Here is a 22,906-nt window from a genome sequence, read left to right on the forward strand (position 1 = left end):
TGGGGTTAAAGTTTTCTTTTAAGCTAGGAATTTGAAACTTCGTAAAAAGATATATTATTAAAATACAAGAAAACTTATTTCAGCGTTTTTGAAAATTCATCCCCTAAGGTGGTGAAAAAGGGGTTGAAAGTTTGTATGGATATCAAAAAAATTTTCAAGTGGTGGACTTGAATCTTTGTATTTAGGGATATTATTAGAAGACAGGAAAAGTAATTTCAGCGTTTTGTAAAATTCATCCCCTAACAGGGTTAAAAAGGGGTTGAAAATTTTAATCCATTACAAATGCTTTGAAACTTCGTAGAAAGGCATAATAGCCGATTACAAAAAAAGTGATTGCAACGTTTTTGGAAATTCAACCCCTAAGGGGGTTAAAAAGGGGATGAAAGTTCGTCTTCGGGTGCAAATTTTATTTTTAGCTAGGAACTTGAAACTTTGTAAAAAAGTATCGAATTCAAATACAAGAAAACTAATTTCAGCGTTTTAGAAAATTCATCCCCCAAGGTGGTGAAAAAGGGGTTGAAAGTTTGTATGGATATCAAAAAAATTTTCGAGCGCGGGACTTGAATCTTTGTATTTGGGGATATTATTAGAAGACAATAAAAGTAATTTCAGCGTTTTGTAAAATTCATCCCCTAACAGGGTTAAAATGGGTTTCAAAGTTTAAATCCATTACAAATGCTTTGAAAATTCTTAGAAAGGCATAATAGCCGATTACACAAAAAAAAATATTGCAACGTTCTTGGAAATTCAACCCCTAAGGGGGTTAAAAAGAGGATGAAAGTTCGTCTTCAGGTGCAAATTTTATTTGAAGCTAGGAACTTGAAACTTTGTAAAAAGGTATTATATTAAAATACAAGAAAAGTAATTTCAGCGTTTTTGAAAATTCATCCCTATGGTGGTGAAAACGGGGTTGAAAGTTTGTATGGATATCATGCATTTTTTCGAGCGCGGGATTGGAATCTTTATATTTGGGGATATTATTAGAAGACAATAAAAGTGATTTCAGCGATTTGTAAAATTCATCCCCCAACAGGGTTAAAATGGGGTTCAAAGTTTGAATCCATTACAAATGCTTTGAAACTTCTTAGAAAGACATAATAGCCGATTACAAAAAAAGTAATTGCAATGTTTTTGGAAATTCAATCCCTAAGGGGGCTAAAAAGGGGATGAAAATTCGTCTTGGGGTGTAAATTTAATTTTGAGCTAGGAACTTTAACTTTTTTGGAAAAAAGGTAATAAATTAAAAAACATGAAAACGAATTCAAGCATTTTTGAAAGTCATCCCCCAAGGTGGTGAGAAAGGGGTTGAAAGTTTGTATCAGGTATTTTGTGAGTGCGGAATGCGGAACTTGAATCTTTGTTTAAGGGCATAGGTACCTATTATGAGAATACAAGAAAAGTAATTTCAGGAACCAACATCAAAATCCACTTGACTTAAAACTTCATACAACTTGCTAAAAAAGAAAAGTACTTAATTTCAACATTGCTTGGATAAGTATGAAAATTATAGGTACTAAAGATGTAAAATGTTGAAGATAAGATTCCACGCGGGCAACAGCTAGTTTTTAATAAGGGGGTTAGTAAGGTAGAAGTACCTACTAGTGCTCGACGCTGCACTAGTATTCGACATGGGTACTTTATGTCTAAGTGACTACAGTATTTGAATACAGAAAAATCTTCGCCATTAAAATTTAACCTATATTACTTTGACATAAAGTGCCCGTTGCTCCCGTTGTTACCCTTTGGGTACGGAACCCTAAAAAGCCTATAGGGTACCTACCTTCATTGGGTATGCAGAAGCATATAATCCTACCGTAAGTTCCCACTGACACAGATATTTTTACTACACCGCCGGTGGTGATCGATTCGCCGTGAAATCAGCGTACGATTGTTGTTTGATGACGGAAATCTAATCGAACATAAACAGTTCTCGATGACTTCACACTTTTGGACGGATTTCCCCGTCGCAGGAAGTACAAAACAGCAACACTTCTAACTGTACATCGGTGGAACTTATTACAAAAGGCATAAGGTCCACCGTTGTATAGTTAACAGTGTTTGCGATGGTACCATCGACCATTCGTAAACTCTATTACATCGTGGTGAGGTTTTTAGAGAAGGAACTCCGCTGAAGTAAGCACAGGCACTTTTACGCGTCTTCGTTTGAAGTTATATCCTTATTGTATAATTTAATCACCTCGCACATTAATAGTACATTGTGCCAAAGAGAATTATAAGTACACATATTTTATTGTCTGTGATTCTGCAACGAGGGAGGTAAGCGAGATTTTGTAGTTACCTATAGCTTTTTTTCACAATTCATAACTCCCTCGGGAACAATATAGGCTCTTAGGCCAGTAGACTTGCATGAAATAAGATCTTTTTCGAGCAGTGTGATGAAAAAAAAACATGCAATTGTTTACTTCTTACTTCTTCTCGAGCAGTGTGATGAAAAAAAAAACATGCAATTGTTTACTTCTTCATAACATTCGTAACGCATTAAGGGTCATTTTATTGTAAAAGAATTTAGGTACCATCGCCCACACTGTTAACTGTACATCGGTGGACTTTTTGCCTTTTGTAATAAAAATAAGATCCACCGATTTATAGTTAGGAGTGTTGTTGTTTGTACTAACATTTTAAATATCTCTGGCTTATGGCTCCTCTACACGATGGGCCAACGCCGGCCACTCCAAGGGACGCAGCCATGCGTTAGAATGAGATAGCAATATCACTTGCTACCTCTACATAAATGCGTCCCTTGGAGTGGCCGGCGTTGGTCCATCGTGTAGAGGAGCTATTTAGCTATTTCATCGTCTCACTGTACAGTCAGCAGCAGAAGTTGCTAAGCGGGCGAGTTCAAAATGATCTTCACGCGACTTTATTGTTAAGAGAATAAAGAGCGTGTCAATGTAATTTTGAACACCTCGTCCGCTTAGCTACTTCTGCTGCTGACTGTACATTGTACAGAAACCCCCAAGCCTAGTAATTGACTAATCCTACACACATCGAAACATCGATCTGTTTCTCGCTCTAAGGGTTAAGTTAAGTAATTTTAAGTAGTATGTAGTTTGTTTCTCACCTCGTCACTCGATGTTTGTTTTATGAAATAAGACAACAATGTATAAAAATAATATAAAATTTATTACATTTAAATAGGTAACATTGAAATTTAAAAAATCTCATAATTAAATCTCTTAGCACTGAGCAACTGCTTAATTTATACTTATTTAAACAAAATTTCCTAACAGTCGCTTATGGAATGTTTCACATCCACCACCTATTCTTATAAATAAATATATATCTACTCTACGGCGATTCAGTTCAATTTTCGTATAAAAGTATGATATTGCTACCCTTATCCCATTACAAGAGAATCTATTAAAAATAATGCCTATTACCAGGGGTGCGAAACTCCTGACTTCGGTCCAACTCGTCTCCGCTCGGCTCAGCATTGCTCCGAGCAATTATTAGGGTTGGCACCACTTACTTCCTTTTGCGTGCACGACCACAGATAAGATAATCACTTGATTTTTGACAACCCTAAATAGCCGAAAGGGATAGTGCCATATATTAGAAAGAGACAGCATGATTAGACCCTGAACCGCTGTCAAACTTCGTTTTTGTAGGAATGGAATTCCTTGCCGGCGTCTATATTTCCGTGCTCTTATAACCCGGCAACCTTCAAATCAAGAGTGAACAGGCACCTTCTGGGCGAGCTCGCTCCATCGTAGGCCACGTCTACGCCTCGGCTAGTCTGTGGCCATGAGTAAACCCATGCATAATAAAAAAAATAAAAAAAAAGTTTCCTTTCTGTATGATAGTACTATTAATTATTCTGTGCTATTACAAAGGTCCGCTTCTCTCTTTCAGAACATGCCACGCTTCACTATTGTTATAACTCTTTTCCAGGCCGCACTAATTTACTGGGTTTTCCCAAAGAAAAAATGTTCTATTCCAAAAACAAGTTACATTTCCCAAACGTGCAATCTAATTTGAACCTTAAATCGGAATGCTAAAGTTGAAATTCTATTGGCGGGTATGTGGTCGATAAATCGTACTATGCCTGCCTGGGAGTAATACTAAAATCTTTTGTAGGTGTGAAGTGAAAGCAATTTTCGACTCTAACACTATAAAGATAAGGTCGAAATCACAGTTTCCCCTGCATGAAGGGCTTGAGGTATTTGTGGAAGCTCTCATTGACTGGTTCCGCGTTGAGCGGGCTCTTGAGAGCCTCCTCCATGAGGCGCTCGTACACGCGCCCGTCGTACGCGCCCAGCGCCGAGTGCAGGATCTAGAAAAAAAAACAAAACGTCACATACTCTTAAGTTAAAAGATAGGTACATACCACGTTTCGTGGGGATATATAGCTGGTCAAGCAAATCTTGTCAGTAAAAAAAGGCGCGAAATTAAAATTTTCTATGGGACGACATCCCTTCGCACCTACAGTTTTCAAATTTGCCGCCTTTTTCTACTGACAAGATCTGCTTGACCAAGTTTAAGGCCCTACTCTAAGTTGACGTAGGCAACGTCAAATCATGGGATTAGTTGTCAAGCGGACCCCAGGCTCTCATGAACCGTGGCGAAATGCCGGGATAACGCGAGGAAGAAGAATATACTTTGACTTCGAAAATATATTTAACATTATGACGCCTCCGTTGATTCTAGAACCACGGAAAGCACCCAAAACCCCCAAGCCTAGTAATTGACTAATTCTACACACATCGAAACATCTGTTTCTCGCTCTAAGGTTAGGTTAAGTTATTTTAAGTAGTAGTTAAATTGTTCCCCACCTCGTCTCTAATGTCGAAGGCGTCGACAAGTCCCACAGCGTTGACTCGTAGCTTGAGGAGCAGCTCTTCGTACCAGCTCTGCAGTTGTTCGATGTCGCGCTCAGAGATCGACGTGAACTGTTGACAGACATTGTTTTCATATGAGTATTACCAGCATTCGGGTTCAGGCACAGAATAAATAATAGTACTAGGTACAGAAGACTCACTCTCTAACAAAACGCATCTGTTACGATCAGCACAGATATGGCCGCTAGGATGCGACAGTGTGATGTGGGACGTTGAATGAAACGACTTGCTTGGAGTATCGATCTATAATGTCTTAAATAACGTAATGTACAAGCTTATATAGGGCTAACCTAAGGGAGTGTGAGTGTACGCGTAGCGCACCCACTACACCTCCATTCCTTGGGAAAAAAAATAGATTACCGTATATAATATAATAAATTCAATAATCAATTTTTTTATTTAACCTGTATCATTTATGGTTCAAAAATACATATTTGTAATATTATATGATAAAAAATTTAAATAAGACATTAAGATAAGTAACACAAACAAAAAGTTATTAATTTTGAATTCCTCAATATAAACTTTTTTTTTTTAGATAGGTACCTACTTATGTAAAATCAATAAAAGAAATATCTTATGTTTATGTAAGCTACTCTAGAATAGCTATCTAGCGTAAACATGATGATTACAATTTAAGCATGAATAAGTACTTAATTTTATAATATAATCACTTAATTACAATTCGTGCTTTGATGACGAAACGAAACTTTTACATAACATTTATGTGTCTCTAATCTCTAAGATAATAATATTTAACAAATTAATTTTAAATTCACACAAAAGAAATTCCATAATACTTATAAGAAAAACATTTTTATAAGAAGTAAAAGTTCGAAAACCAATAATTAAAAAATAGAAAGAATATACAATTAAAAAAAATGTCCATGTTTATTATTTTACGTACGTAGTTTTTTTTTCATTAATTTATCTTGTCATATCATGGTGCTTGCAAGCCTTTATTTTTAAATTCATCACATTTAGGTATACCTACTCATATTCACTAGTTTAACACGTCAGTGCTTCCATCATTTACATATTTTTACTAAATTATTTCAAAAAGTGTGCATCTAAAGCGTGCATCTCTATCACTGCACTCTTCTTATTTCATGCGTCCGTATTCACGATTTTTATATCACTAAATATTCCACCAAACCAATTCATTGTAAGTGTTCAAATAGTCCGCATTGAATTATTTAAATTTGTTATACATTTTAGCACAAATGTCCTTTAATTTTTACTGTCCATTTATATTCTTCAATACTCTTCTTGGCCTTCACTGGCTGGCGCGGCTCGCCGCCAGTGCAGCACAAGGCCGCACTGGCAGGGTCGCCATGTGATGTGGGACGTTGAATGAAACGACTTGCTTGGAGTATCGATCTATAATGTCTTAAATAACGTAATGTAAAAGCTTATATAGGGCTAACCTAAGGGAGTGTGAGTGTACGCGTAGCGCACCCACTACAACAGCGCCACGCGCGGCTTATGGCTTTCCCCAAAATTGGGGCGGAACGGATGTACTTTTAGCTACCTGTAGCAACGCGACGAAATCGCGGAGTGAGCCACGCGTGGTTAGATATACACTGACAGAAAGCCAGCGAAAAAAGAGATCAAATAGCTTTGAACTTCTGTAATTCCTGTATTATTTCGCTAAGTAAGTAAACACATGTAAGCGGCTTGTTTAAATATAATTCCATTAGGTTTTCTTCAAAAATTATTCCAAAAAATTGGCAGTTCGAGTGTTCAAAATATAGTAACGTAACAAAATTTTGAGCATTCGAACTGCTAATTTTTTTAAATAATTTTTGAAGAATACTTGGAATTATATTAACACAAGCCGCTTACACATGTTTTGTAATCCATTTGAGATTCATTAAAACTTTAAGTCACCACCAAAGTGGACAATGAATAACCCGATCATGGACCTACCCTGAGCAGGTCTCCGACGCGCTGTAAAGCCCAGTACACGACGTACAGGTCCGCCAGCTGCAGTAGAACCGTCCTCAGAGCCGGAGACACCGTCTTGATCTGGCTCTCCGTCTCGTTGAAGTACATGTTATATGGTATTACCCTGAGCAGGTCTCCGACGCGCTGTAAAGCCCAGTACACGACGTACAGGTCCACCAGCTGCAGTAGAACCGTCCTCAGAGCCGGAGACACCGTCTTGATCTGGCTCTCCGTCTCGTTGAAGTACATGTTATATGGTATTACCCTGAGCAGGTCTCCGACGCGCTGTAAAGCCCAGTACACGACGTACAGGTCCGCCAGCTGCAGTAGAACCGTCCTCAGAGCCGGAGACACCGTCTTGATCTGGCTCTCCGTCTCGTTGAAGTACATGTTATATGGTATTACCCTGAGCTGGTCTGCGACGCGCTGTAAAGCCCAGTACACGACGTACAGGTCCGCCAGCTGCAGTAGAACCGTCCTCAGAGCCGGAGACACCGTCTTGATCTGGCTCTCCGTCTCGTTGAAGTACATGTTATATGGTATTACCCTGAGCAGGTCTCCGACGCGCTGTAAAGCCCAGTACACGACGTACAGGTCCACCAGCTGCAGTAGAACCGTCCTCAGAGCCGGAGACACCGTCTTGATCTGGCTCTCCGTCTCGTTGAAGTACATGTTATATGGTATTACCCTGAGCAGGTCTCCGACGCGCTGTAAAGCCCAGTACACGACGTACAGGTCCGCCAGCTGCAGTAGAACCGTCCTCAGAGCCGGAGACACCGTCTTGATCTGGCTCTCCGTCTCGTTGAAGTACATGTTATATGGTATTACCCTGAGCAGGTCTCCGACGCGCTGTAAAGCCCAGTACACGACGTACAGGTCCGCCAGCTGCAGTAGAACCGTCCTCAGAGCCGGAGACACCGTCTTGATCTGGCTCTCCGTCTCGTTGAAGTACATGTTATATGGTATTACCCTGAGCAGGTCTCCGACGCGCTGTAAAGCCCAGTACACGACGTACAGGTCCACCAGCTGCAGTAGAACCGTCCTCAGAGCTGGAGACACCGTCTTGATCTGGCTCTCCGTCTCGTTGAAGTACATGTTATAATGGTATTACCCTGAGCAGGTCTCCGACGCGCTGTAAAGCCCAGTACACGACGTACAGGTCCACCAGCTGCAGTAGAACCGTCCTCAGAGCCGGAGACACCGTCTTGATCTGGCTCTCCGTCTCGTTGAAGTACATGTTATAATGGTATTACCCTGAGCAGGTCTCCGACGCGCTGTAAAGCCCAGTACACGACGTACAGGTCCACCAGCTGCAGTAGAACCGTCCTCAGAGCCGGAGACACCGTCTTGATCTGGCTCTCCGTCTCGTTGAAGTACGTGTTATATGGTATTACCCTGAGCAGGTCTCCGACGCGCTGTAAAGCCCAGTACACGACGTACAGGTCCACCAGCTGCAGTAGAACCGCCCTGAGAGCCGGAGATACCGTCTTGATCTGGCTCTCCGTCTCGTTGAAGTACATGTTATAATGGTATTACCCTGAGCAGGTCTCCGACGCGCTGTAAAGCCCAGTACACGACGTACAGGTCCACCAGCTGCAGTAGAACCGTCCTCAGAGCCGGAGACACCGTCTTGATCTGGCTCTCCGTCTCGTTGAAGTACATGTTATAATGGTATTACCCTGAGCAGGTCTCCGACGCGCTGTAAAGCCCAGTACACGACGTACAGGTCCACCAGCTGCAGTAGAACCGTCCTCAGAGCCGGAGACACCGTCTTGATCTGGCTCTCCGTCTCGTTGAAGTACATGTTATAATGGTATTACCCTGAGTAGGTCTCCGACGCGCTGTAAAGCCCAGTACACGACGTACAGGTCCACCAGCTGCAGTAGAACCGTCCTCAGAGCCGGAGACACCGTCTTGATCTGGCTCTCCGTCTCGTTGAAGTACGTGGTAAGTATGAACGCGCGGCAGTGGGCCTGGATAATTAACGTTCGATTTCATTTTAATCGCAAATGACAGAAGATCTGTCAGCGCTTTAGTATGGAGGGTAGAGGTAAGGAGAAAAAATTCGATGTATCAAAAAAGTGTCCGACAAAAAAAACTAAAATAGCTGACGCCACAATACCGAGAATAATTTGATAGAAAATTTCAAATAAATGACAGCGCACTTCAGTCCGTCAATTCAATAACGCCTATGTATATAGCTAATACTCTAGCGCTTCTCTGGAGAGATTTGGAACTATTATTTATAGCTGACAGCTCGACACTTTTGCAACAGTTCTGCCATAAGAGATTGTCGTCCTTCCTCTATTGTCCATACGCTTTAATAGGGTAGTATTCCACCTGTCCAATTTCTTTGTCCAATGTCATCGTCTCACTCTCTCATTAATAAAAGCAAGCTCTCTCATTAAGCAAAATATGTGACACATTGGACAGATGAAATACCACCCTTAGGTTGGTACTGACAAAGTTGACAAACCAGTTTGTCAGTACATAAAAGCACGATTAGCAAAATTATCTGAACTGAATTTATTGAACTGATGATGACAATGAAATAGTTCTCGTACCTCTGAGGCATTGGCGAGCTGAACAGACGTCATGTTCCATGCGTCCTCATAGGACATGCCGGTTCGTTGTCTCTTCTCGATGTTCGCCACGCACGCTCCTATTTTACTGCAAAGCAAAGAGGGTTGCTTGAAACTAATGTCTTAAGTCAGGGTTATTCTACAGTCATATTTGGAGTCATAACGTACCCGGCAGCGACCTGCTGGAAGCCATGGATGATGCCTTCGACGGTGTTGTCCCACGGCGGCGAGCGGCGGCCCGCGCTTACTGACGCTATGTAGGCTACCGTCGGCGTCAGAGGATTACCACCTTTGGCCTGCTGCCACGCCTTTACCAAGTATCTAGGAACAGAAAATAAAAGTCAAAATTTGTGTTAAGTGTTATAAAGTTAATGCGACATGTCACGGTGTCAGTCTGCAACTACATGACGGTGTTCTCCCCCTCATAAGTGCAGGCGGCGGTGACCATGCCGTACATGAGACGCCAGCATGTATCCACGTTCACCGCAGGCCAGACGGCATCGCTCTGTATAAGTCTCACCTGGCAGTCTGTAGCAGCATAACGGTGTTCTCCCCCTCGTAAGTGCAGGCGGCGGTGACCAGGCCGTACATGAGAGGAAAGGACGAAGCCAGCATGTATCCGTGTCCACCGCAGGCCAGACGGCAGCGCTCTGTACAAGAGTCTCACCTGGCAGTCTGTAGCAGCATGACGGTGTTCTCCCCCTCGTAAGTGCAGGCGGCGGTGACCATGCCGTACATGAGAGGGAAGGACGAAGCCAGCATGTATCCGTGCCCACCGCAGGCCAGACGGCAGCGCTCTGTACAAGAGTCTCACCTGGCAGTCTGTAGCAGCATGACGGTGTTCTCCCCCTCGTAAGTGCAGGCGGCGGTGACCAAGCCGTACATGAGAGGGAAGGACGAAGCCAGCATGTATCCGTGTCCACCGCAGGTCAGACGGCAGCGCTCTGTACAAGAGTCTCACCTGGCAGTCTGTAGCAGCATGACGGTGTTCTCCCCCTCGTAAATGCAGGCGGCGGTGACCAAGCCGTACATGAGAGGGAAGGACGAAGCCAGCATGTATCCGTGTTCACCGCAGGTCAGACGGCAGCGCTCTGTACAAGAGTCTCACCTGGCAGTCTGTAGCAGCATGACGGTGTTCTCCCCCTCGTAAGTGCAGGCGGCGGTGACCAAGCCGTACATGAGAGGGAAGGACGAAGCCAGCATGTATCCGTGTCCACCGCAGGTCAGACGGCAGCGCTCTGTACAAGAGTCTCACCTGGCAGTCTGTAGCAGCATGACGGTGTTCTCCCCCTCGTAAGTGCAGGCGGCGGTGACCAAGCCGTACATGAGAGGGAAGGACGAAGCCAGCATGTATCCGTGTCCACCGCAGGTCAGACGGCAGCGCTCTGTACAAGAGTCTCACCTGGCAGTCTGTAGAAGCATGACGGTGTTCTCCCCCTCGTAAGTGCAGGCGGCGGTGACCAAGCCGCACATGAGAGGGAAGGACGAAGCCAGCATGTATCCGTGTCCACCGCAGGTCAGACGGCAGCGCTCTGTACAAGAGTCTCACCTGGCAGTCTGTAGCAGCATGACGGTGTTCTCCCCCTCGTAAGTGCAGGCGGCGGTGACCATGCCGTACATGAGAGGGAAGGAAGAAGCCAGTATATATCTGTGTCCGCCGCAGGCCAGACGGCAGCGTTCTGTATAAGAGTCTCACCTGGCAGTCTGTAGCAGCATGACGGTGTTCTCCCCCTCGTAAGTGCAGGCGGCGGTGACCATGCCGTACATGAGAGGGAAGGACGAAGCCAGCATGTATCCATGTCCGCCGCAGGCCAGACGGCAGCGCTCTACGGTTTCGGCGGCGTCGGAGGTGCTTATTGCTTTCAGGCAGCAAGAGAGAGCGTGTAACTGGAAAGAAAAAAAATTGGTATGTTTGTATTGTTATGAACCTATAGTAATGATACCTAAACTTAAAGACCAGTGGTTTTACTTGTGATGGCGAAGCCGATAGCCAATTTGTGTTGCTGGATCACGTAATCCAGGATCTGGGGTTCTGGTTCGCTGTAAACCTCCCATTTGAATATCGACCTTAATGTGGATGAATAAGAGCTATTTACCTCGGGCATTGGCAGGCACGGCTGTGACATTGTTGTACATATTCCATATCCAAAATGCGATGAGACGGTACACGTGGAGTGGGCTATAGCGATGCCGATAGCCAACTTCCCATTAGGAAAATCAACCTTGACACGCAGGAGTAAGGCACAAAATAGATTGTGGGGGAAATACCTCAGGCAGCCTCTCTAAATCTCCGGCATCTAACTCGGCTGTGACGTTGTTGTACATGTTCCATATTCAAGACGCGCTGAGACGGAGCGCGTGGACTGTAGCTATGCTGATGGCCAATTTATGTTGCTGGGTCACGTAATCCAGGATCTGGAGTTCTGGTTCGCTGCAAACTTTCCATTTGAATATCGACCTTAGCGTGAATGAATAAGAGCTATTTACCTCAGGCAGCCTTTCTAGATCGCCGGCATCCAACTCAGCGGTCACGTTGTTGTACATATTCCATATCCAAGACGCGCTGAGACGGAGCGCGTGGACTGTAGCGATGCCGATGGCCAATTTGTGTTGCTGGGTCACGTAATCCAGGATCTGGGGTTCCGGTTCGCTGTAAGAGAATGGTGAATAAGTTAATCTGACGGAAGTTTATTAGCGACTGTTGTTAACGCCCCAAAGAATAGAACTCATTAAAACGAATAATATGAGCCCGATTTACAAGAGCCCTCGGTCTACTATAGTTCGTTTTTTTTAGCATTAGAAAGAACTTGCAAGAAGGTAAGCGATCTTGACATGTTTTTAATTGCTTTTTGAAAATCAAAAACTATTAAATACTTATGAAAGCAGAAGAATATAAATGATCGTATTCGATTCATAATTGTTACATATTTGCCGTAACTTATTTTTAAAATGTGTTTTTCAATTAAAAGACACATCAAAATTGTTTACCTTATTTCTAATCCTAAATAAAACGAACTATAGAAGCCACTAAAAAGTAGCTCTATCCATCTTCTGACTCCATACTGTTACTGATTGTGAAGTTAAAGGTGTAATATTTAACTCAGACGATTCAGATTCACATCTTTAATAACAATATCGTCTATATTGCTAAAGGCTTTGGTGGCTCGGCCATCTTGAGCGAATGGAAGGTGATCGGGCGGTGAAAAGAGCGTTTGAGGGAAAACCGATAGGACGCCGCCCGGTCGGTCGACCTAGGTATCGATGGGCGGATGTGGTCAATGTGGTGGACGCTGATCTGCGCGAGCTCCGGGTTGAGAACTGGCGACACACGGCACAGGACCGGGATCAGTGGCGAGCAGTCGTGTTGGAGGCCAAGACACACTTTGGGTCGCTGCGCCAGAGGAGTAAGTAAGTCTATATTGCTATTAAAGATTTGGCTATATACAGTCAACTGTAAAAATATGGGTGTAGCCAACTTATTCACAAATATGTCCCATAGTTCTTAATTTGCTGACATACGAGGTATGGGACATATTTTTGAGATGATTTTTGCACCCATATTTTTACAGTTGACTGTACATACGTAAGAATGTTCAGTAAATTTAACCTTTGAATGCAACGTCTATCGTGTAAAAGTCGATATTGGGTTGTAGTTTGGGGCTTGGCGCCCGAACGTAGTAGCCCAAGTAGCACAGATTAGCTGTATAGCAGCCGCATAATGAAGTACGAATACGCTTGAAGCTGGAATATAAAAGCTGCATAAGAGCTGTATAAGCGTCTTTTCAGCTTTTATAACTCTTAAATGGGCACAAATTAGGCAGCCTTAAGTTCACATAGCTACTTAAGAGCATTGTAGCAGCAATTTAACGGAATTATAAGGGGTAACAGGAGTTATAAGAAATGTATATTGTCTGGGTAAGAGACCACCAGTTACCCTTTATTCAGCTAATATGTCACATGTGCGCCCTAATACCGGGAAAGATTGACGTTGGGCTGAATAAAAGATAATTAATAACATACTTTTACACCTCTGCCTTAAAACTCAGCTATTATATTTCGTATAGTGACGACGAACGCAGAGGTGAACATATTTATATTGAAGCAAAAACGTTAAGCGCAACGACACCATAAGTCATTTTCTTAAAGTGTTTAGTTAAATGTTTGTACATGATCTTTTATATATTAATGCGAAAAAGATGTTTGGGAATGCAAGTTTATTGACATTATATATATACATTATCTAAGAAAATTTCAGTGCGCCACGAAAATAATCAGTATTTATTTAAATAAATGATATAAATAAGCTATGTGTAAAAACTATTTCAGTGGTTTGGACAGAATTATGAGATAAAAAGTTAATAATACGTTATAGAAAGTACTAAACTAATGATTTAGGTTAAGAACTCAGGCACAAAACCTTATTGTTACCCTTAAAAGTTGGAAAAGCAATTTCAATTTTGTAGGTTATATACAATAAAATGGCGGTCAATGTTAAAAAGCAACGTGAACCTTTAAAATTCTAATATCCAGCATAGGACTGTTATATATCTGACAAAGATACTTAAGTGAACCACTATACAGTCCAAGTCGTTATTTCGATACACGAGTGAACCTCTAAACAATTATAAGGCATCTTGTGAACGTTTAAACAGCCGCTATGCAGACAGTCCCAATCGTAGTATAATAGGCTGCTTAGCGGTAAACATGTTCAGCGCTAAGCCGTATTATGCGCCACATGTGTTCGATCATACGTCTATTGTGGAATGGTACCTACTTAATTTTAATATTACACTTATAGAAGTGTAATATTAAAAGATGACTCACTCAGGTTTGGGTTGCGACTGGTGGCGCACCGCACTGTATCGTGTGGCGATGGTGACAGCCTTCGCCATGTAACTGCACACATCGTTAACGAGCACTACTCGCACGAACATCATGGTACCGTAGGTTAGCTTGGAGCTTGGCGCCCGGACGTAGGTGCCATCCTGGAATAAACCGTTTAAATTTGAATGCAAAGAATAATGATGTCGAATACATAATAAAATAATTGATCTTGGCCGAATTTTCTCCTTACAAATGTATTATAATAAAATTATCATTGATTGATCGAGCATATCAAAAAAATCAGAATGCTAATAACAGATATAGATATGCTAAAGATAGTTGCTAACTCTAACTACCACACTAGGCGTAAAATTACTATTAAATAGATATATAGCTTGATAAGATAAGATGAAGTGGAGCAACAATTTGCAACACGGTAACATTAAATAAGTTGCTTATGCAGTGTTGCCCCACAAAAGTTAACTGCGGTGTGGATGCACCTTTACGCCATAAGTTCTTATGTGGTTTATTTTCAGTTTCAGGTAGATACATTAAAAAGAAAAATACACTAAGTTATCTACAAAATATAACTAAATTAAAACTAAAACCTAATACTAAATAAAATTAAAATACATCTAAGAAATTGGGCCCCTTTGGCATGGTGCCAAGGACGCTGGCAGCATTTCCTCGCTGTATTGAGATGCTGATACGTTACCAGCTCTTCGCTTCGCTCTTTGGTCACCAGTGAAGTCGATTAGTCTTCTTGATAACTCTTCAATAAGTTGTAGAGCATTAGGACCCCATTACTTCTTATCTATGTCATATGCATATGTTAAATTACTCACCTCCAAAACCTTAGCATTCTTCATCAGCATATGCTCCCTAGGAATCCTCACTTTATCAAACCCAAGGAACCCATTATTGGTCCCATTCATACCAAGTTTAGCCCCGATTTCGCCAATCTTGATACCAGGGAGGGGCATATGGGTTTCTTCGTCACGTAGTTGGACTATGAAGGGGTGGATGCCGTGGCATTGGCCTTTCGTGTAGAGTTGAGCTACTACTATGCAGTAGTTTGCTGTGTGGGCCACTGGGAACAAAGATAAACATTTTTTTATAACAAATATCAACATAGGTATACAGTCGTAAGAAAGAGAGAATGTGGCAAGTCATTGTCATGAGCATGACTGAGATTACTAAATATAAAACTGGGATTTAATTGACGCAGTTTGTTATTTAAGCTAATGATCGAGTCGAGCGAAGGGTAGGTCTTAATTTTTTATACTTTATACCAGGACACCTTGGTTCGGATCATGATGAAAACTGATAAAAGCGGAATTGAGGTAAATATATATATGTATATTCTACTCATAAGCACAGAATAGATAGTACAAGGTACGAAAGACTCACTCTCTAACAAAACGCGTCTGTTACGATCAGGACAGATATGGCCGCTAGGTGGCCACAGCGCCACGCGCGGCTTATGGCTAGCCACCAAAATTGGCGTGGAACGAATGTACTTTTAGCTACCTGAGTAGACAAAATCGCTGAATGAGCAACGCCTGTCGTAAGTTCAAACATGAGCAACCATCTAAGCAATAATACGTATTCTGTGTATTTAACTCACGTCCGCCAGGCCACCATTTGTACGAAGTAAGAGTGGGGCTGTGCAGCACGAACTCCTTGGTGTCGGGGTCGTAGGTGGCGGTCGTCTCCAGGCCGCGGATGAAGGTTCCGTGGCCAAGCTCCGTCTGTATCAAATGAATGTTTATCTCATTAACGAATATCTAAGGACGGGCCTTACGGGCAGCACTAAGAATAGAGGTTCAGCGGTGTCACTCACGAATTCGAGCCAATCGTGCAGTCAAACGCCACAACGCGATTGGCTGATGAGTTCGCATCACGCGCGCGATTGGTCGCAACTAGTTGCGTTAGACTGCACGATTGGTGTGTCACACCGCTGTACTGGCCCCATTCGTATTGCCCATAAGGCCCGTCCTTACAATGGTGTCACAGCTGTACTGGTCCTAATCTTATTGCTCGTAAGGCCCATCCTTAGATATACGTCAAAGACTTATCTATATTAATAACTGTGATCATTGTCAGGATATATAATATGATAAACTGGCGCAATAAAATAAATTTTCTAAAATTATAAGTGATTAATAAATACAGTACATCTATCAAAATCGTTGATTCAAGAAAGGTTGGTGGAAATAAGGACTCACCGAACTTGGCTTGACAAGATAGGTCTAGACCTCTTCTACCTGTGTTGCAGTGCGCAATAATTAATATTAGTATTGTCATGGTATTGTATTGTACATATCAAATCATGTGCAGGTAAATATATTCCGTTTGTATTAAATTTCAAATTTTTATAACAGCGGTTTAGCCGTGAAAGGAGACTGACATAAAGACAAGAGGCGGCTCGCACCATGACGCGCGATCACGCCCCATCGTCAGCACGCGCGTGCTACTCCATAAATTAAGAAAATTAACTGTTAAATACTCGTAATTTTTACATAAATGTGAATTTTTGTCCGTTTGTTAGCAAATTATGAAGCCATTCACATCCGTTCACTAGAGTCATTTAAGTTTATGATTTATGAACTGGCTGAAAAGGATACTTTTTATCCTGAAAATCATCCCCCGAGAGGTTAAATGGGCCTCCCCCAACCCCGCAGGCTTATATGGGAGAATGGGAGTGCTATCAACAAACGCGCATGAAGTCGCGGCGCGGGCATTTAGGTACAAATTATTTTACAATCTTTCAAAATGGGGGCTCGCGAGGTCTACAACTCAAAATAATAAAAAATCGGCCAAGTGCGAGCCGGACTCGCGCATGGAGGGTTCCGTACCAGTACGCAAAAAAAATCATGTTTGTTGTATGGAAGCCCCACTTAAATACATATTTATTTTATTTTGTTTTTAGTATTTGTTGTTACTTATAGCGGCAACAGAAATACATCATCTGTGAAATTTCAACTGTCTAGCTATCACGGTTCATGAGTTACAGCCTGGTGATAGACAGACGGACGGACGGACAGCGGAGTCTTGGTAATAGGGTCCCGTTTTTACCCTTTGGGTACAGAACCCTAAAAATTAGTCACAAATATAAAAAATGAGTGAATGAGTAAAAATGAGTGAGTGAGTGTTTGAGTGAGTAAAATGAGTATGTTACCTGAGCATAAGTGCCGATGATGTCGCAGTTGAAGGCCCGGCCGATCCACAGCACTTGTTGCTCCACGGTGGCCTGCCCCATGAGGGTCGGGATGAACATCACGTAGTGCAGCGTCAGGGGGGAGCCGTCGCGGAGAATGGCCGAGCCTAGCGAACCGCCGAGCACTTCTCTGATGGCAATAGAAATGGTTATGTTACCTGAGCATAAGTGCCGATGATGTCGCAGTTGAAGGCCCTGCCGATCCACAGCACTTGTTGCTCCACGGTGGCCTGCCCCATGAGGGTCGGGATGAACATCACGTAGTGAAGCGTCAGGGGGGAGCCGTCGCGGAGAATGGCGGAGCCTAGCGAACCGCCGAGCACTTCTCTGTTGGCAAAAGAAATGGTTATGTCAGAGTTATACATAGTAGTTATGTATGGTTTCGTCACAGTGTAAAAAGTAACAGCGGACCGACGGCTTTGATGTTTGCATAAATCTAAAAAAAATCTAAAAAGTCTAATGTATCATTCATAGCTGTTGGAATTCCTTGTATAAATAAATAAATAAATGCCGACACCGCACAAGGACACAGTAGGGAATTGTCAGTGTTGTCACAGACTTTTACACAACTGCCCAAGACTTACATTTGACTTACTACAAGACACACTATAGCCCTGTATGTACCGAGCTACTAACAATGGCGTTGTATGCAGCTCGGGTGCGCGCGACCCACACGTCCCTCGCACCCCGCGCGATTGATCTTCCTAGACGGCTTCGTCAAATCATATATCATACTTTATATTTTATGTCACGTCATATTTTATAGACTGGTTTCGTAGTTGAATGTTCGCGATCCCAGGACGCCTCCCCAAACGACACACTGTGGGAAACGCCGGTGTTAGTTTAGTGGGTAGGCTTCTCTTCCTCTTTCTCAGTAGAAAGAGCCGGGAGGCAAGTCCCACATACCCCCAAAAATGGGCCCACCTCAGGGCCAGGAGAAGGGCTGCCTTAAACTATGCTGGGGTCCTTTGGGCACATAAGAATTTGGGGCCCTTTTAGAATGTAAAGAAAGCGCCTTCCCCTTCTAGGCGAGCTCGCTACATCGTAGGCCACGTCTACGCCTCGGCTAGTCTGTGGCCATGAGTAAGCCCATTCATAATAAAAAAAAAAAATTAAACTAACGTTTTTCTAATGATCTTCTGTTTATTATGGGTAATCAAATATACTGTTATTGTCTGTCCTTCGGGGCCCCCTTACGATGGGGGCCCTGAGCACGGGCCCCGTGTGCCCTTATGGTAGACGGTACTGCCTGGGGGACGATGCGTGACTGCATTCCCACACTGTCAAACAATTGTAGCGGAATGATTATGTAAGAGGTAGGAGAAGGCAAGATAGAAGGAAAGAGAGGCAGGGGCAGACCAAAACGTAGCTATGTAGACCAAAAAAAGAAAAAGCTGATGGTGTCGTGTCGTATCAAGAGGTCAAGGGCATGGCTTATGAGAGGGAGAAATGGAAAATACTCCACCAACAAGAGGATACAAGAAGGAGGAGGCTAACGCTAAACTAAAGGTGACAAAAAGTTGATAAGTATATCAGATTCAGTTCACAACATGTATTAACATTTAGGTAACACTAATTTACTATTAAGTAGGATCGTTTTACCAAGTGTTACATCGACATTTGAAGGATTCATTTATTACGTTCGCCGTCCCGTATAACTAATCAGATTTCAACAAACGAACTATTATGACGGCTTAAAAAAACCGACTGTTGCAACTAACATCGGTAGAAACATGTGACGTTTGTTTTAGGAATAGCTATTACCTTGCGGTGCAAGATATACCTACATATCTGTCTCTACAGGGTGTTTTTTAATGTCAAATATGTGAATTATAGGGTCAATACTGAGCAACTTTTACTATGGGACAACCCCAAATCGCAAAAAAAATGGCTCTCCCATAGAAAATATCAACATCTGACCAGCCTTTTTTTGTCGTGCACTGAGAGAAAAATCATCACCAGGAATTAAAAAACAGTTCTGTACTGGGGGAAAAAATGAAGTTTTAGTAATAATTATGGACGTTTCACTATTTCTGTAAAGTTTATTTATTTCTACAAACAGCTCAGTAATCCCAAATATAATTTCAACAAAAAGATAATAGAAATTGCAAGAACTAATAGAAATTACAAAAGTCAATATGTTCCTATTAGTTAACTCTCCTTGTCCCCGGATTAAGTTTATTTTTGTAATTCTAAGTGTATTTTTGTTGTACTTTTCTCTCAGTGTGATTTTTGGGATGAACCATAGCAGAAGTTGCTTCCTATATATTTTGTGAGATGAATATACCTATATATATATATATAGGTATATTCATCTCACAAAATATTGACGGTAATTAAAAAAACACATTCTGTATAACATATGTTGAACCCGCGGGTCGACACTGCCAGCAAATTTATTTTGACAGTCGCCAGCGCTACTTTTATTTGTCACCGACCTATTGTCGTGGGTCAAACATCAAACATGCTCTAACTCTAACTGCCTACTGAATGTAATATCTTATAATACAGGTATGCTAGCATTTCGGAACTTATGTACGAAATATCATTTGATATTTACCACTCGCTTTTCGGTGAAGGAAAACATCGTGTGGAAACCGGACTAATCCCAATAAGGCTTAGTTTCTCCTCTGGGTTGGAAGGTCAGATGGCAGTCGCTTTCGAAAAACTAGTGCCTACGTCTAATCATGGGATTAGTTGTCAAGCGGACCCCAGGCTTCCATGAGCCGTGGCAAAATGCCGGGAAAACGCGAAGAAGAAGAAGAAGTATGCTAGCCTAAGCCCGCGACTTGTTCCATGTAGAAGTCGTTACAATACCGTTACACCGTTTTTGCCTGAAGGAGGAATAAACACTCGTTTAAAATACCTAAGGCCTGATTCGAAACAAATTTGACAAATTCAGAGTGATTTTTCTTGGATATTTTCTAGCTTACTTTATATATACACTACGACATTATAATTATCAGAATCACAAAATTATTATACCAAAAAATTTTTTTTTTATCAATTCTAAGATGATCAAAAAAATCTAATAAACGCCGCCGTCTTTTTAATTAGGCGCCAAATTGCTGTCAAAAACTTGATAAGTATGGAAGAAACTTGCACATAACTAATTTCCAACATAACCTGTTACCTAATATTATACCAATACTGAAAGGTAATTTCATTGCAATATCCATGAAACAATGAGGATCTAGACATATCTTCAAATATCTGGCGTATCAGGAATTTCGTCGATGTGGTGTCAGTTACCGGGCATTGGTTACTTTTCGACAGAGAAATCGACACCAACATCACTAAAAGAAACGGTTCGCAGCTTTAGTTTAATAATGCGGATTTCCAATATTACTTTGATAATATTTGGAGATGATCCACGATGTTTATGAGGCAATCAGCATGCTTAAGCCAGTACCCTCGAAATCGGACCAAAAAACTTGATTCAACAAAGTCCCACAGTATTGACCTATTGAACGGTATGGAGTGGAGTGTCCAAGGAATTAGTTCGTTAAAACAACAAAAACTATATGCAATATAATATTTCAAAATAAACATTGTTCTTGATAGGACTCAAACTAAGAAACTGTCAAAAAACACTGTCGGATGTATGATGGAGGGCATACAACAAAACTAACGACAGGAGCGGGAAGAAATGGAAAATGATGAATTTACTTATAAATAACAATTTTTAAACAAATTTTCAATAAATTATGGAAAAACAAATCTTGATTCAGCTAGCTTCAGTACCATTAATAGGGTTTTCAATTTGGCAGATTGAATTCGAATCAGGCCTTATCTGAATATTTTTTGTTATTTATAACATTGGTAGGAATAGCTTCCGCCCGCGTAGAAGTCGTTAAACTGTATGTATGTAGTAGTATACATACAAATATATATAGTAAGTAGGTATATATTTCATGAACAACAACTTAAATCGAGGTCTTATTAGATAAAGACCGTTAATTATTACCATTCTGTGATTTGTTATCAATACGGTTCGTCAACACGATATCTTGCTGGACTGTTATTAATTCTATATGAGATAGATATGAGCGCCGATAGGCATTTAGCCGGCGGCGGCGCGCCGGTCAAAATCCGTCGGCGGCGGCGGCGAATCGGCGGCGTGGCCTTGAAACACCTTTGCTTAATGAAAAAATAATTCAAACCAAAATTTTACCGAAAATACATGTTTTTGCTGTAAGAAAGTTATAAAATAAGTGCATTTTAATATTTCAAGGATAATTTATGGAATAAAGGTACGAAAATAGTTTTATATAGTATAAACGGTATCACGCTTCATGAGAGCCGGTCTTAATCTTGGTGAGGCCCTGGCCGGAAGATCTTTGCGAGGCCCTTATCTTTTGTGCTAAGTAAAAAGTAGCGGATTAACTGTATCATCAGAAAAACGTCTTGCCGACATTCCAAAGAGCCGAAGTGAGGAAAATCAAGCTCCGTCGTTAGCCAAAAACCAACCCAACAAAACCGATTTATGTCTAAAGGTGAAGCCCGAGGCTGAGCTCCACCTAACACCGAAGACCTGATTCCGACGCTTTCCTATGCGAGCATGCGAGGTCAGAGGCTGAGCTGCTAGTATTAAGCATACAGCTTAGAATCGAACGCCAATTGTGAGCTTGGCTCACGGCCGAATGCCTATAGCGCCGATTGCGGTGCGCTTCTGTGCGAGGCTGGAGACCAAGCTGCAAGAGAGCAGAGCTTAGAATTGAACTAGTGGTCCAGTGTAAGCAAGTCCGAAGGGCGATAAAGACCGAGGCCATAATGTTATAAACTTGGAGATGCAGGCGCATTCGTGCGAGGCCAAAGGCCGTGCTGCAGTGGAGCTAAGATCGGACAATAACCAATGACCAATTATTTTAAAAGCGAGGCCGAAAGTTGAGCTTCACACAGAGCCGAAAACATGGAGGTTCAGATCAGGGATGTTGCAGATTTTTTGACATCTGCGGATGCGGATGCGGATATTTAAAACCTCACATCCGCGGATGCGGATGCGGATGTCAAGATTTGGTACATAAAAAACGTCAAATATTAAATTTTTAGCATTATTATAAAACGAAACGTTTAGTATTTGTGCAAGAATATAGGTGGGTTTTATTTAATAAACAGTAACTTGGCCGACTTTTCGGGATCTAGACGATTTCGTTATACACCGTGTTTTTTTTTATTTCCGTTAAATTCAAGGGTGCATTCCTGAGCTTAAATCAAGTAACTTTCTCAAAGACACCGATATTCTAATTAACTCCATTTCGGAGATAATCAATAATTTATTTTTTTCCTATAAGGCCTCTACAAGCGTGTACACTTGCCTGAGAGCCGGTTTACATATCGATTAGTGTTTAGAATGAGTTCATACATTTGCTACTAAACTTAAGTACAATCTCGGTTGATCGATGTTCGAAATGACAGTGATATGTCACAAATTTCAATTATTTGGTTGAGATAAATGTAATTCCCGTGTCACA

At 41.8% G+C, this 22,906-nt stretch overlaps 1 protein-coding gene across 1 annotated transcript in view; it reads right to left on the reverse strand.

Moving 5' to 3' along the window:
- Positions 1-3,123: 3,123 nt before the first annotated feature.
- Positions 3,124-22,906, reverse strand: part of LOC134679865 (probable peroxisomal acyl-coenzyme A oxidase 1) — a 35,146-nt gene continuing 15,363 nt past the window's right edge. The window contains exons 3-13 of the mRNA XM_063538778.1: positions 17,591-17,759; positions 15,840-15,963; positions 15,058-15,302; positions 14,213-14,373; positions 11,876-12,038; positions 11,085-11,275; positions 9,557-9,709; positions 9,371-9,476; positions 8,627-8,779; positions 4,794-4,910; positions 3,124-4,294 (exon numbers count right to left, since the gene is read on the reverse strand). Coding sequence (XP_063394848.1) covers positions 4,151-4,294; positions 4,794-4,910; positions 8,627-8,779; positions 9,371-9,476; positions 9,557-9,709; positions 11,085-11,275; positions 11,876-12,038; positions 14,213-14,373; positions 15,058-15,302; positions 15,840-15,963; positions 17,591-17,759 — 1,726 coding nt within the window. The 3' untranslated portion in view covers positions 3,124-4,150. The remainder of the gene's footprint in view (positions 4,295-4,793; positions 4,911-8,626; positions 8,780-9,370; positions 9,477-9,556; positions 9,710-11,084; positions 11,276-11,875; positions 12,039-14,212; positions 14,374-15,057; positions 15,303-15,839; positions 15,964-17,590; positions 17,760-22,906) is intronic.

The sequence above is a fragment of the Cydia fagiglandana genome, chromosome 3, assembly GCF_963556715.1.
Source record: "Cydia fagiglandana chromosome 3, ilCydFagi1.1, whole genome shotgun sequence".
NCBI lineage: Eukaryota > Metazoa > Arthropoda > Insecta > Lepidoptera > Tortricidae > Cydia > Cydia fagiglandana.